Here is a 14,794-nt window from a genome sequence, read left to right on the forward strand (position 1 = left end):
CAACTTTACATGCTGTGTTAATGTCACAACTTTACATGCTGTGTTAATGTCACAACTTTACATGCTGTGTTAATGTCACAACTTTACATGCTGTGTTAATGTCACAACTTTACATGCTGTGTTAATGTCACAACTTTACATGCTTTGTTAATGTCACAACTTTACATGCTGTGTTAATGTCACAACTTTACATGCTGTGTTAATGTCACAACTTTACATGCTGTGTTAATGTCACAACTTTACATGCTGTGTTAATGTCACAACTTTACATGCTGTGTTAATGTCACAACTTTACATGCTGTGTTAATGTCACAACTTTACATGCTGTGTTAATGTCACAACTTTACATGCTGTGTTAATGTCACAACTTTACATGCTGTGTTAATGTCACAACTTTACATGCTGTGTTAATGTCACAACTTTACATGCTGTGTTAATGTCACAACTTTACATGCTGTGTTAATGTCACAACTTTACATGCTGTGTTAATGTCACAACTTTACATGCTGTGTTAATGTCACAACTTTACATGCTGTGTTAATGTCACAACTTTACATGCTGTGTTAATGTCACAACTTTACATGCTGTGTTAATGTCACAACTTTACATGCTGTGTTAATGTCACAACTTTACATGCTGTGTTAATGTCACAACTTTACATGCTGTGTTAATGTCACAACTATATGTGCTGTGTTAATGTCACAACTTTACATGCTGTGTTAATGTCACAACTTTACATGCTGTGTTAATGTCACAACTATATGTGCTGTGTTAATGTCACAACTTTACATGCTGTGTTAATGTCACAACTTTACATGCTGTGTTAATGTCACAACTTTACATGCTGTGTTAATGTCACAACTTTACATGCTGTGTTAATGTTATAGCACACAACATTATTTCGCCAAAGGCCATCGCTACTTTAATCATCTTTTGTGTCGTTTCACCTGTTGGCAGTATATGATCCTAAACAGAGTTTCAAATTAGAATTCTACTAATCTTTCTTGGATATGAGTATACAGTCTTTGGAAGAATGGTTCCAAAGATTACAACAACATAATATTCTGTTTGGCTATCTTTATGTTTTATCCAATAGCAACAAAAAGACACCTGCGGATTTACTTAATGACTGCAAACATTTAGTAACGGGGTTTATGCATAACGCTAATAAAGATATTGATGATGATGATCTTTGCAATGAGCTTCAAGTCGTAGCTTCCTAAGCATATGTCACCATCAGATGTGTTTCTCTCTATATATAGTACAACAAAAATTGGAAGATAATGTGCCAAATGTTATTTCCTTGAGAATACTTTAACACTTCCAGTGTCCGTGGCTAGTTGAGAGCTCAGTTTTTCAAAATTAAAATTAATTACAGCGGAGAAACTACTATACCAATGGATTTAAAAAAATGCATTTTTTGCACTTTGATAAACTAGTGGTTTTGTAAAAACATAAAACAAATAGACTACAGCAGCGATTGCTCTACAGTAACTAATACACACCGTTGAGTAAAGAAAAAAAATACTACATAAGTTGTAGTATGAAAAATAGGCAAACCTTTAAACCACATTCATGACTTTATTCAAAAATGTTCGGCTCGCATCAAAGAGACAGTTTAAAACTATATTATTTTAGACCTGAAACAAGTTTCAGCTTATTTCTGTGTTGTTTCTTGTCTTATGGTGGATATACTTTGCAATAAAATAGGCTAAATGGTTTAATTTAAAATTTAGTGAGACAATCTACATATATATATATATATATATATATATATATATATATATATATATATATATATATATTAATAAAACATTTTAACAAAACCGCAATTAAATATTAAAGACGTACTAGTATAATAGCATTTTAAAATTTGGAATAAAGCAATAATATTTGAATAGTTATAAAACATAATGGAACAGAATGAGAATAAAATAGATGAATGAGGAATGCTGCAATAAATCTTTCTATTAAGAACATTGGTCTACTAATTAGCACCAGAATAGGTGAAGGGTTGTATACGGATAGAAAACTAAGGCGACGATTTCATATTCTGGTTTAAGGACATAGTATAAGGTCTGATAAGTAATAAGGTGCTAATTCGTGAAATATTTTGTATAGAAAAGTTGGTTTAGTTTAGTATATATTTTTCAATTTATCTATTGAATGAATTTAAAGTTAGCTCACACATTTGTCTTGTCACTCAGATCTGACTTAACTCACTAATTTTCGTCTCAACTTACTACAAACATTCTGAGGTCCACACGATGTATACTATAGTCAGAGGCGTAGCGAGGGGGGGGGGGCGGTGGGTGCGGACCGCACCGTGTGACACCATTTAAGGGGGTGACACCAAGGTAAAATATATAGAGAAAAACTTGAAATTTGAGGGGGGTGCAAATCGTAAGTTTGACGGGGGGGGGGGGGGGGTGCAAATCGAAAGTTTGGAGGGGGTGCAAATCGAAAATTTGAAAGTTTGTCCCCGGGAAGGGTCACTACGCCTCTGGGGGGTGGCACCCGACCTCGCTACGCCACTGACTATAGTTATAACATCATGTCTATTCTTTGTCAGTCTGTCAGACTTTCAGTGTTGAGTTTTAGGAATCGCCTCTTAGCTCTAGTCTAATCATATTTTCAAGGTTATGTAATGGATATCTGTAATCATGCCAGCAAGATTTTATAATGAATATAAGTGATCGTGTAAGCAAAGTTTAATAATAAAAATATTTGATTGTGTAAGCTAGGTGATATAATAAATATATAGGTTACATATTTATATCTATGATCGTGTAATCAAGTTTATATTACGTATAAATGTGGCATTAATTACTTAGTCCTCTTTGCTTCTTAAAGAGCATAGGGCCTCCACCATTTCCTTCCATTTCTTCCTATCCACTGCTATTAATTTTGACATCTCCCAAGACATCCCTATTGGCTTCAGTTCTTCAAGAAGACTCCGCCTCCAGTTCTCTCTTGGGTGCCCTCTTTTCCGCTTTCCCTGGGGGTTCCACTCAAGCGCTTGGCGTGTAACATTTGGGTGAGCCTTTCGCAATGTGTGACCCACCCAGCGCCACTTCCTCCTTCTTATTTGCACACCCATAGGCTCCTGCCTAGCTTTCCTCCTAAATGTGGCATGCAAACTTTAAAATATCTTGAACCCTAGAGAAACAATATCGACCAGACAAAAAATAAACCACTGTCTCTTATAGTCACAACAAGAAGATTTACATTTCTGGTTGCAATCAGAAGTGTCATGACCTAATAAAGATAATCTCTAAAGATATTCATAATTTTAAAGACTGATTTTATCGTACTCGTTATGATCGTAAAGCAAAACCAATTACTGGAAGGAATTTGTTTACATAAATAATGCAATCGGGCATATAAAAAGAAAGTTTAATCGATATTTTGTGTTGTCTTGTTACGGGTCAAACTGTGATGTGTTTTAAAGTATTTTTTTTTTTGTGATGTCATGCTGTTGTTTTATCACCGGTCTCATGTTGTGGTCTGATGTTGTGGTCTGATGTTGTGGTCTCATGTTGTGGTCTCATGTTTGTGGTTTCATGTTGTGGTCTCATGTTTGTGGTTTCATGTTGTGGTCTGATGTTGTGGTCTCATGTTGTGGTCTGATGTTGTGGTCTGATGTTGTGGTCTGATGTTGTGGTCTCATGTTGTGGTCTGATGTTGTGGTCTTATAGTGTGGTTTCATGTTGTGGTCTAATGTTGTGGTCTCATGGTGTGGTCTGATGTTGTGGTCTCATGTTGTGGTCTGATGTTGTGGTCTGATGTTGTGGTCTGATGTTGTGGTCTCATGTTGTGGTCTCATGTTGTGGTCTTATAGTGTGGTTTCATGTTGTGGTCTAATGTTGTGGTCTCATGGTGTGGTCTGATGTTTTGGTCTGATGTTGTGGTCTCATGATGTGGTCTGATGTTGTGGTCTGATGTTGTGGTCTGATATTGTGGTCTGATGTTGTGGTCTGATGTTGTGGTCTGATGTTGTGGTCTGATGTTGTGGTCTGATGTTGTGGTCTGATGTTGTGGTCTGATGTTGTGGTCTCACGTTGTGGTCTGATGTTGTGGTCTGATGTTGTTGTCTCATGTTGTGGTCCCATGTTGTGTCTCATGTTGTGGTCTCATGTTGTGGTTTGATGTTGTGGTCTGATGTTGTGGTCTGATGTTGTGGTCTGATGTTGTGGTCTGATGTTGTGGTCTCATGTTGTGGTCTCATGTTGTGGTCTCATGTTGTGGTCCCATGTTGTGTCTCATGTTGTGGTCTCATGTTGTGGTCTCATGTTGTGGTCTCATGTTGTGGTCATATTATGTGCTATGATGATATATTCTCTTGTTGTGGTCTTTTTGTGCTCTTGTTTTGTGTTGTCCTATTGTTTTCCTTAGCTGGGGTCTCATAAAATGTGTATGTTATGTAATAGAGTAATTACCGACATATAGCCTACCATTTTATAAACGAATAATTGACACAAGAAAAGACAAGAATCTATACGGAGAGCTTGCCGTAAAACTAGAATATTGAATAATAAATTAAACTATGATTATGCTACAATGTTCCTGAATATTGTAAAACAACACGACTATAATCTAAGAAAACCTAATAAGAAAAAAGTAATTAAGATAATTATGAACATTATACAAAAACATTAGCTTGGCTAACATAAACCTCTTTTATTTAGTACCATTATCAGTTTCTTTCAATATAGTTTGTTGTTAATAATGAATGACACACGTTGCAGTTTAAAATGTTTCATTTTTACTCTGTGATCTCTGTTATCCCCAGCCCCTGCTGTGACTAAAATTCTTGCCTCGTCAATTAAACATAAACAACAATTACAAAACGCGTTAATAATTCACATGGCGTGACGTTTTTTTTTACTATCTCTAGTCTCGACACGCTTTTACTTCCGTTGTTTAAGTACCGTGGCTTCACTTTTTCCCGTGGGGTAACGTTGTTCCATACTGACTCCCATATTATAAAGCTAGATTTCACTGCAATATTGTGGGTGTTGGCCTTATAAAATAACCCAGCAAACGACACCTGACCCAGATACAGCAAAGGCTAGTAAAGTAGTTCAGGTAAAAAAAAAATGTTACCTGTAGTTTATTAATTCACTATAACCATCTTCTTCGTTCTTAATTATTAGTGTTGAAGGGATCGAGATTTATCTGCCAGTGAGTTTGAAGTCGAGACTTTGTTCGAATTTATCAACCATAAGCTTTTTGCCGACTCGACCACGCCTCCAACATAATTAAGGATACGTGTCAACTGGTTATGCGCTATAACTATGTTAAGTTTTATATACACATTTAAACTTTTGTTATATGCAGGGACGAATTGTGAATTGTGATAAACAACTGAATACATCATTTTGTTGATCGTAGACCTACTGCACCAACATGTGGACACTAATTGTTATTTTAGTTCAAAGTATGATCCTGGAAGGTTAGTTATACTTGTTATAGAAACTCATTGTTTCATTATTGTCACAGGCCTTTCTCCTACCTATATATTACACATACAAAATCAAAAGACAAGCATTCTTTTGCAATTTTCATATTTATTTCGTTTTCACACAGGCAGCGTGTTCACTCAAGCTACGCCATCTTCTTGCCTCTCCCCCCTTGTTCCTTTCGCGCATGCGCCCAGTCCTTCTCTCTCTGATGCAATCTCGCCTCCCTCAACACACACACTCCCAACATACAATCCACCAACATTTCACTGTTATAATTGTAATATGTAGCTATAATTGATATAATATCTCAGTGTATCAATATACAATACCTAAGTGTGTCATAATGGAGCTCAGTTTATCATAATAAGATGCAGTTATAATTAATATATTATCTCAGTGTATTATTATAGGGCTCAGTTTATCATCATGATATTTAGTTATAATTGATAAAATATCGCAGTGCATCATTATAGAGCTCATCATAACATGTAGTTATACGAGTTAGAATAGCCTAGTGTTTTACCACAGGTGAGATATGATTGGTTTATTTCGTAATATTTCTATCTTAAGTCCAGTCAAATAACTTGATAAAACAAACCCAGTATACAGCTGTTGATGAAACAAAGCTGACCACCCTGCCGATCAAACTAGAGTTTGACCGAGTCAGCCTTTTGTCCTGTGCCTCACGTTGTTCAAGTTCCAACAAAACGTGCCTCAGCTACATCTACGACAAAATCACCAGACACTGTAGCTTGGGTGAGTCCAAACGCTTTCTTTATTATAAAATTATTCCTAACCACAAACCTAAGCCTAAGCCTAAGTTTAAGCCTAACACTAACCCTAACCCTAACCTTTACCTTTACCTTTACCTTAACCCTAACCCTAACCCTAACCCTAACCAAAAACCTAAGCCTAAGCCTAAGTTTAAGCCTAACACTAACCCTAACCCTAACCTTTACCTTTACCTTTACCTTAACCCTAACCCTAACCAAAAAGCCCATTAGAAAAAAAAATTTCTCACATATGAAACAGTGTCGGCGATGTGTGTAAAGAGAAACATAGTGTGTGGGTGCTATGCGGGAGGTACCTTGCGATTTCATGGTTTCTTGTTCTGAGAAGAGACTGTTATCCAAAGTATAGAACATAACGTTACTTTTTATAGTTTCCTATCGTTATGCTACAGATATGGAGTGGTGCATTATCCCATGTCAATGACCATCAGGTCAACCAAATCCAGCTATTGTTGCTCTTGTAAGCAATCGTGTATGATTAAAAATTAAATAAGTAATAAAACGAATAAAATTTAAATTTATAATAATGAGCTTTTGAAAAACACATTAAACAAGAAATAGAAAAACATCTTTTGTAAATGAATTGGTCGCGTATGGAATATGTTTTTAAATTATTTAATACATTATTTTTAAATCGTAGGTAAGGTTTAGTGTTCAATAAACGTAATACTTGCCTACATAAGAATATTTTTACTATTATATATATATATATATATATATATATATATATATATATATATATATATATATATATATATATATATATATATATATATATATATATATATATATATATATATATATATATATATTCATCTTTTGATTTTGGAAACAGGTTCCTGGCTAGTCCCACTGAAATCTTTACAACAAAAAGTTCAGGGGAAAATTTTCTCTAGTGGGAAGATCTGTAATACAACACGAGATATCACGGTCCTATCTAATGGTTCTATCTCTTATATCGACTTCTTGTTTTGCACAGGTGATGTGAAGTTATCTTGTAATAGTATTTCTTATGGATTGCAACAATTTGTATAAGATGTATCATGCTTTTGGTAGCATGTGCTTTGTCGTTGTCTAAAGCTAGTAATGTGGCACCATCTGACAAACAACGTGTGTTTTGCTTAGCTCACCTACCATGCTACAAATACATACTCTCTGTATGCACATTTTATTGTCTATTTTGTGGTTGTATTTTGACCAACGTTTCAGCCCTTTCTCTCCATGAAACAACGTGGTTTAAAACCTATGGATAAATAAACCGGGAGTGATCTCCCCTAAACTTTCTTGAATATTCTTATATAACACGGCGGGAAATGGCAACTCAAGATTTAGACACAATATTTTAAATCCATTTTAATTACTTAAACTTTTAAAAATTGAATAGAATTTCGTAGAAAAAAGATGTGCACACTTAGTGAACGCCAAATAAAATGTGTATTTTAGTGCCGAATATTATTAGTACTTTATAAATTTACATGCGTTTTTTGAGAAATCGGAAATCGCCTAAATTAACACTTCCGCTCAACGGAAGTTACTCAAAATTTGATAAAAGGCAGAGAATTAGATATTTTGCTCAGGGAGGTGTAAAACGTCAAGATTTGCAAAAATCTCGATTTTTTTTTGCACGATAACAATACTTTCTCTATAACTCTGTAGGCCTATATACGAGAAAGTAAAAATGACAACATATTATTTTTTTAACTTATCAGGCCAGCACGATATATGCGTAGGAGTCGACAGCAGTAACCCCCGACCTTTGGTGACCCTGACCTCTGGACTTCAGGTCATGTGTGACACAGTTACAGACGGCGGAGGATGGACCATTTTCCAAAGACGTGTTTCTGGTACTGTCGACTTTTACCGTAACTGGGCAGAGTACAAATATGGGTTTGGCGATTTTAGTTCAGGTAATTTTTACCTGGGCAACGAAAACATTTATCTCTTAACGTCAAACCGTCAGACAGTACTGAGAGTGGATATGACCTTCAATGGACACAATTATTTCGCCAAGTATTCCAGCTTCAGTATTTCTAACGAGGCAGACGGCTACAAGCTACAAGTTGGCGGCTATACCGGCAATGCAGGGGATGGTCTAGGCTACCACAACGGTATGAAGTTTTCAACCTTTGACATCGATAATGACAAATCTCCGGGTAACTGCGCAGCTTCCCACAGAGGAGCGTGGTGGTATAACGATTGCTGGTATTCAGATCTTAACGGCCTTTGGGGTACTGTAGATTTATACTTTGCAACCCTGACTAATCCGTCATTCATTGAAATGAAATTTAAACAGTTCTAGCATTATTAGGAGTTTCAGCATTAATTTGAAGACATTTATGTTGTTTATTCTCGTGTAGCAAATATAGAGGTTAATGAAAGCTTTTTAATTATTATTATATAATTTTTAAAAATTTAATTTGTACTTTATTTTAACGATTGTAAAAAAACAACAACCTGATAGGCTAGCACTAATATGTAAAGCTGCATATTTGTTACAATTCACAAGTCATGTGTATTGTTAGACACGATCACATCAATAAATAATTATACACAACATTTTCTGATGTTTAGTTTTAGTTATTTAAATAGTAGTACAATATTACAGAAGTTAAGAAAATCATGTATTTTATCTTTTTCAATACATTATTATATAAAAGCCTGTTATTAAATCATTGTGTATGCTTTTTTAAGTAGCTTTTATTTAACTTGCTTATCTATTTGTCTTTTAAATAGTAGTACAATATTACAGAATTGAAGAAAATCATGTATTTTATCTTTTTCAATACAATATTAAGTAAAAGCTTGTTAGTAAAACATTGTTTAAACCGAAAAGTCTCGAGTTCGAATCCTCGGATAGATGAGGCTCGTTAGCTGGGGACAGCCACTCTTCTAGGAGAGACATCTCCAAAATCAAACAACTGCTGCCTTGTAGTATGTTCTTGGTTGTACAAAAGCTATGGAAGCAAATCTAAAACGAAAAACAGGCTGTAATCGGAGTCAATGGCCTCAATGGCGCTTAATCATTGACACGTATCCTTAATTGTGTTGGAGGGGAATTCCTTCCAACACTAAAAAATTAAGAACAAAGAAGAAGAAGAAAGAAGTTTGTATGCTTTTCTAAGTAGATTTTATTTAACTTGCTTTTCTATTTGTCTTTTAAATAGTAGTACGATATTACAGAATTGAAGAAAATCTTGTATTTTATCTTTTTCAATACATTTTTATATAAAAGCTTGTTATTTGAACATCGTGTAAGCTTTTTTTTAAGTAGCTTTTATTTAACTTGCTTCTCTGTATGTCTTTTAAATAGTAGTACATTATTACATAATTAAAGAAAATCTTGTATTTTATCTTTTTGAATACATTTTTATTTAAAACTCGCTTGTTATTAAAACATTTTGTATGCTTTTTTAAATAGCTTTTATTTAACTTGCTTTTCTATTTGTCTTTTAAATAGTAGTACGATATTACAGAAATGAAGAAAATCTTGTATTTTATCTTTTCAATACATTTTTATATAAAAGCTTGTTATTAAAACATTTTGTCTTTTAAATAGTACAATATTACAGAATTGAAGAAAATCTTGTATTTTATCTTTTTCAATACAAGCTTGTTAATAAAACATTGTGTATGCTTTTTAAAGTAGCTTTTATTTAACTTGCTTCTTCTGAGTGTCTTTTGTCTATCGTGCTTCGTCCGTCATGGAACAAAAATGGCGAGCAAAATTTTGATTACTTCTATGCGACCAATTTCTCAGAAACTTGGCAAGATCCAATGGCAATGCTATCTGACATCACATGTTACTTAATTGTACGCCAAAACTACTTTTTTACTAGTTAAAGTTTCATACATAAAGTACTAATTTAATTTTTTTAAATATATTTGAGTCTCATGACAAAAAATATTGCGCGCCAAATAAGCATGAAAATGCTCGTAAAATAGTGCAGAATAATAGAAACAAATCTTACTTTATTTAGTACATTTTATATAATTAAAAAAATTAATCAGGTATCCAATTATGTTAAATGTAAGGTCAGATTGCATTGTCATCGGGTCTTGTCACACGTGCCAAGTTTAGAACGAATCGTTCAGTTAAAAGTGCTCAAAATTTGGTTTGGTGGTTTTGATCTATCTCGACAAAAAGACAGAGGAAGCTAGTTAAATAATAGCTTGTAAAAAAAAAATTACAATTGTAAAAAATTAAAAGGAAACAGTTTACATTTTTTTCTACGAAATAATTGCTAGCATAGACTACATCAAATCCAGAACCATAATTACACAATTTTTAATACACTTTATCAACGGACGCCTTTTCATTTTTTTGTATGTTCTTTATACGATTTTCCCTGAAACTAATTGCTTATTTAAATGTAACACTGCCTCAGGTAGAACCGATGGGGACTGATCCGGAGAGAATATTAACATAACACCTTTTTGTTGTATGTCTAGTGATAAGTACACTTTATTGTGCGCAGCAGAGCGTAACCACCCCGCAGCGTTGTTTTACGACGTAATTTCAATGATGACAACAACGATGATAATTACGATGTCAGTAACAATGACAATGATGTGACTAGCGTTGCAATCAGCTATAAAATAATACACATCTTCTATCTTAAATTCAAAACAGTATTTTTAAGTTCTGTGGTTTTGCTACTTTCATAATATTGATTCTAGAAATATTAAATTTCTTAATTATTTTTAGGCTTAGTTTTTTTTAGTTGTTTTTTTTTACGGCTTCATCGATGGCGTAATTCTGAAAACCAACGATTTGTATCCATGATGAATGGATTGACGTCTACTGTGTCATGTTAGTTATTATGTCAATATGTCTTGTCCTCTAGTTCAGGCTTACGTGCAAAGGTTGGAAGAAATCGGAACAGTAATAGGTGTACAATGTCAATTTTTTTTGTTGCAAGATTACAATACTTCCAGTACACTCCGTATACGGTAAAGTAAATTAATTAATTAGACAAAACATATGGTACATGTATTATAACATCAGCTGATAAATAAACAGTAATTGAGGAATAGTGAGGGGAAAAAGTGATATAAAGCAACGATACATAGTATTGTCTTTTAAGTTTCTTACGTTTTCCTTCAACCAAACTTTCCAGTTTGAAGGTTTGGTGAATAATATTAATTGACACAATTTGTACATTAAAAATTTAAAAACTCAACAGTTTTCAAAAATTAACATATAACATTAATGTAGTTGCATTTCATGTAGCCATATCAAATAAACAAAATTTTAAGAAATTTAACAGCAATATTTATACACCAGCAATAGCAAAAATCTAGTTTAAACCGTAAATTTAATCAAACTACTAACTCTAACACAAATGTCTGTCTAACCGAAATCATGTTTTATGTCTACTTTCATAACTCTACTGCGTGCTTAGTTTAGTTAAAGTGTTCTAAAACAGAAACTAAAAATTATACTTGAAATACTAGTATTTACTAGTATATACTGGAAATTGTTCTAACTAGAAATTATACCACAGTACATTATAATTGAGTAAAAACACATGGCTGATTGATATACACCGGCTCATCCATGTCATGTTTCACAAAATTTCGGGTCCCTTCCAAATTCAACACAACATACTCCACCTTGTCTCTGGTGGTCAGGTTTCTACTCTGTTTAGTCAAGTTCCGGTTTCTATTTACGGATCTTTCCGTCACGGTAGCCAGTTTCAAATAGACAAGACCTTCCTCTGAGATGTAGCGGTCAGCGACCTGTAAAGTTAGAAGGTTAACATAAATCTTTATCTTTTCCCGTTCGTGCCCAAGACACATGGGACAGATAATGCAAAGTTCATCTGCTTCAGAGAGTTCAGTGTATGAAGGGATGGTGTGTTCAGCACTATGCCCTACCTTGTTTGTTTTCCTAACGTGAGTTAGATACCCATTAGGGCTGGGTGGACTCAAGGACGTTCTACTGTCTTAAACCCGATTCTAATTCGAGACCATGCGATCCCATAACTACTAAAACTTATATTCATGGTTGGAGATTTCATTGACTGTAACACAGCAAGTTTACAGTACTGATAAAGGTATCAAATTTAGCGATTAGACGCCTGAATTATTATGGGTTTACGAGAATTTACAGTATAGATATAAGGTTTTAGCTACACACAGTGGCCGTAAAAATAAGATTTTACTATAAAACAAAATTTTTGACTTACTACATTTGTGGCGTTTGTTGTGTCACCATTGCTTGTTTCGTTTACAGTTATGTTTGTTTCTGGCTCTTTTTCTTCTACCTCTACTAAAAATATACGTAATAATATTCACTAGGGTTGAAAATAAACGCTGCCAAATTTACAATTTAGAACGATCATCTTTATATATCTGTATATAAGTATAGGCTTATATATATATGTATATATATATGTGTGTATATATATATATATATATATATATATATATATATATATATATATATATATATATATATATATATATATATATATATATATATATATATATATATATATATATATATATATATATATATATATATATATATATATATATATATATATATATATATATATATATATATATATATATATATATATATATATATATATATATATATATGTGTGTGTTTGTGTGTGTGTATGTGGGTTTATATGTGTTCACAAATATATAAATATACAATTATGTATATGTATATGTATATATATATATATATATATATATATATATATATATATATATATATATATATATATATATATATATATATATATATATGTTGTTTAGAGCATTGGCTTCTTTATAACTAATAAACTATCCATGGGTTTTCCCTTAGTTATGAAATTGTCGACTACTTATTAGGACAGTTTTTAACCTTGCACTTGACCTCTTGAAAGACGCTCCAGTAACCTTTGAACCTCCAATATCAGGGATAGTCTGCAGGAAGTAGATTAGCATACACTTTCGTATTGGATTTTATTAAATTCAACAACTCGACTTGTTGTAATCGAAACTAATTTTTTTTTACATTTTTAGTGAACACTTTAAAAAGTTATTTTGGGTCACCATATGATTTTATAATTTCTTTATTGTTATGAATATGTATGTGCTTATTCAACAATTTACACTTCTGCTATTAAAAAAATGAAATTACGCAATTATAAAGTAGTTATACTTTAGTAAAAGAAAATATGAGATGAAGTCATACCTTAATCTTTTCCACAGAAAACGCACTGAAAGTTAAATTTTGAAAAGCCGTTTATCTACAATGTATTGATTGGATAAACCAGGGGTCGGCAACCTGCGGCTCGCGAGCCGCATGCGGCTCTTTTGATATTAAGATGCGGCTCTCCAGCTCCTTGAACAAATACTAAAAATCTTAATAAAAAAATAAAATATTTGAAATAAAAAAAATTTTAGTGGCTCTTTAAAACCAGGGAAATTTTGAAAATTGTAACTTTTGGCTCTTCCGCTTCAAAAGGTTGCCGACCCCTGGGATAAACACATTCACTTAATTAAAAAAAAATATAGATTTAATACATATTGTTGTGACTATGTAATTTATATTTAAAACTCACTTTTCTTTGAGCGTGATAAAAGCCCAAATACCAGAGCGGTTGTTAGTAAAAAGGCGGTAATTAAGCAATATTTCAAGACGTTTCTATTTTGACTATCTTTTGTTGTCTGTTCTGTGCTCGTCAATATTCCGTAATACCTCGTATCTGAAAATAAATTACATACTAACATTTATCCTTAAAACAAATAAGTATTTGTTTTTAATTTCAACGTTACTACATTTTTATCAAGCAAAATAAACTTTTTTTAAATGTATAAATAAAACTAGCTCGATGTTTACAGTTACTATATCTCCCCCATTTATATTGTTAATTTTAGAATTTTAAGTTTTTCTTGTTTGTTTTTTTTTCTTTATTTTTTAAAGAATTAATCGGCATAACACTTTAAGTTGTTTATTTTAGAATTTTTATTTTTACTTTCTCGTATATACGAAGTATAGAGAAAGTATTGTAATCGTGCAAAAAAAAATCGAGATTTTTTCAAATCTCGACGTTTCACACCTCACTGATACGGAAAAACCTAATTTTGCAATCTCGTCCGTATGTCTGTGTGTCTGTGTGTGTGTGTCTGTGTGTCTGTGTGTAAACACGATTACTTGAGTACGGTTACAGCTAGGTTGATGAAATTTCATATATAAGTATTTTATCAAAATCGTAGATCCGTATCAACTTTTGAGCGATTTCCGATAACCGGAAGTGATATTTTTTCTACTTTGAATTTTTCAAAAGCCTATAACTTGAGTACTATTTCAGATAGATAAATGAAATTTCACATGTAAGTAAAAGATCTAATTCTCTACCTTCTGTCAAATTTTAAGTAATTTCCGTTGACCAAAAGTACTAATTTACGCTATTTCCGATTTCTCAAAAAACGCATGTATATGTATAACGTACTAATTATATCCCGCACTATTATGCACATTTTATTAGGCGTTCACTTGGTGTGCAATTCTTTTTTTTTTAAGTTTAAGTAATTAAA

General features: G+C 32.8%; 1 protein-coding gene and 1 long non-coding RNA gene across 2 annotated transcripts; one reads left to right on the forward strand and one right to left on the reverse strand.

Annotated features, from left to right (window-relative positions):
• The first annotated feature begins 5,409 nt into the window (after positions 1 to 5,409).
• Positions 5,410 to 8,555, forward strand: LOC131935585 (ficolin-2-like). The gene is made up of 3 exons (XM_059292069.1): positions 5,410 to 5,455; positions 6,036 to 6,221; positions 7,966 to 8,555. Exons 1-3 carry the CDS (start codon positions 5,410 to 5,412, stop codon positions 8,553 to 8,555), a joined length of 822 nt encoding a protein of 273 aa, XP_059148052.1.
• A 4,560-nt stretch (positions 8,556 to 13,115) lies between these two features.
• LOC131935582 (uncharacterized) lies at positions 13,116 to 13,905 on the reverse strand. The gene is made up of 3 exons (XR_009385954.1): positions 13,819 to 13,905; positions 13,449 to 13,473; positions 13,116 to 13,177 (listed from the first exon to the last, which is right to left on the reverse strand). It is a non-coding gene; the product is annotated as an uncharacterized LOC131935582 (long non-coding RNA).
• Between the last annotated feature and the right edge of the window lie 889 nt (positions 13,906 to 14,794).

The sequence above is a fragment of the Physella acuta genome, unplaced genomic scaffold (genome assembly GCF_028476545.2).
Source record: "Physella acuta isolate Inbredline_101_S28 unplaced genomic scaffold, ASM2847654v3 ptg000149l, whole genome shotgun sequence".
Lineage (NCBI taxonomy): Eukaryota > Metazoa > Mollusca > Gastropoda > Physidae > Physella > Physella acuta.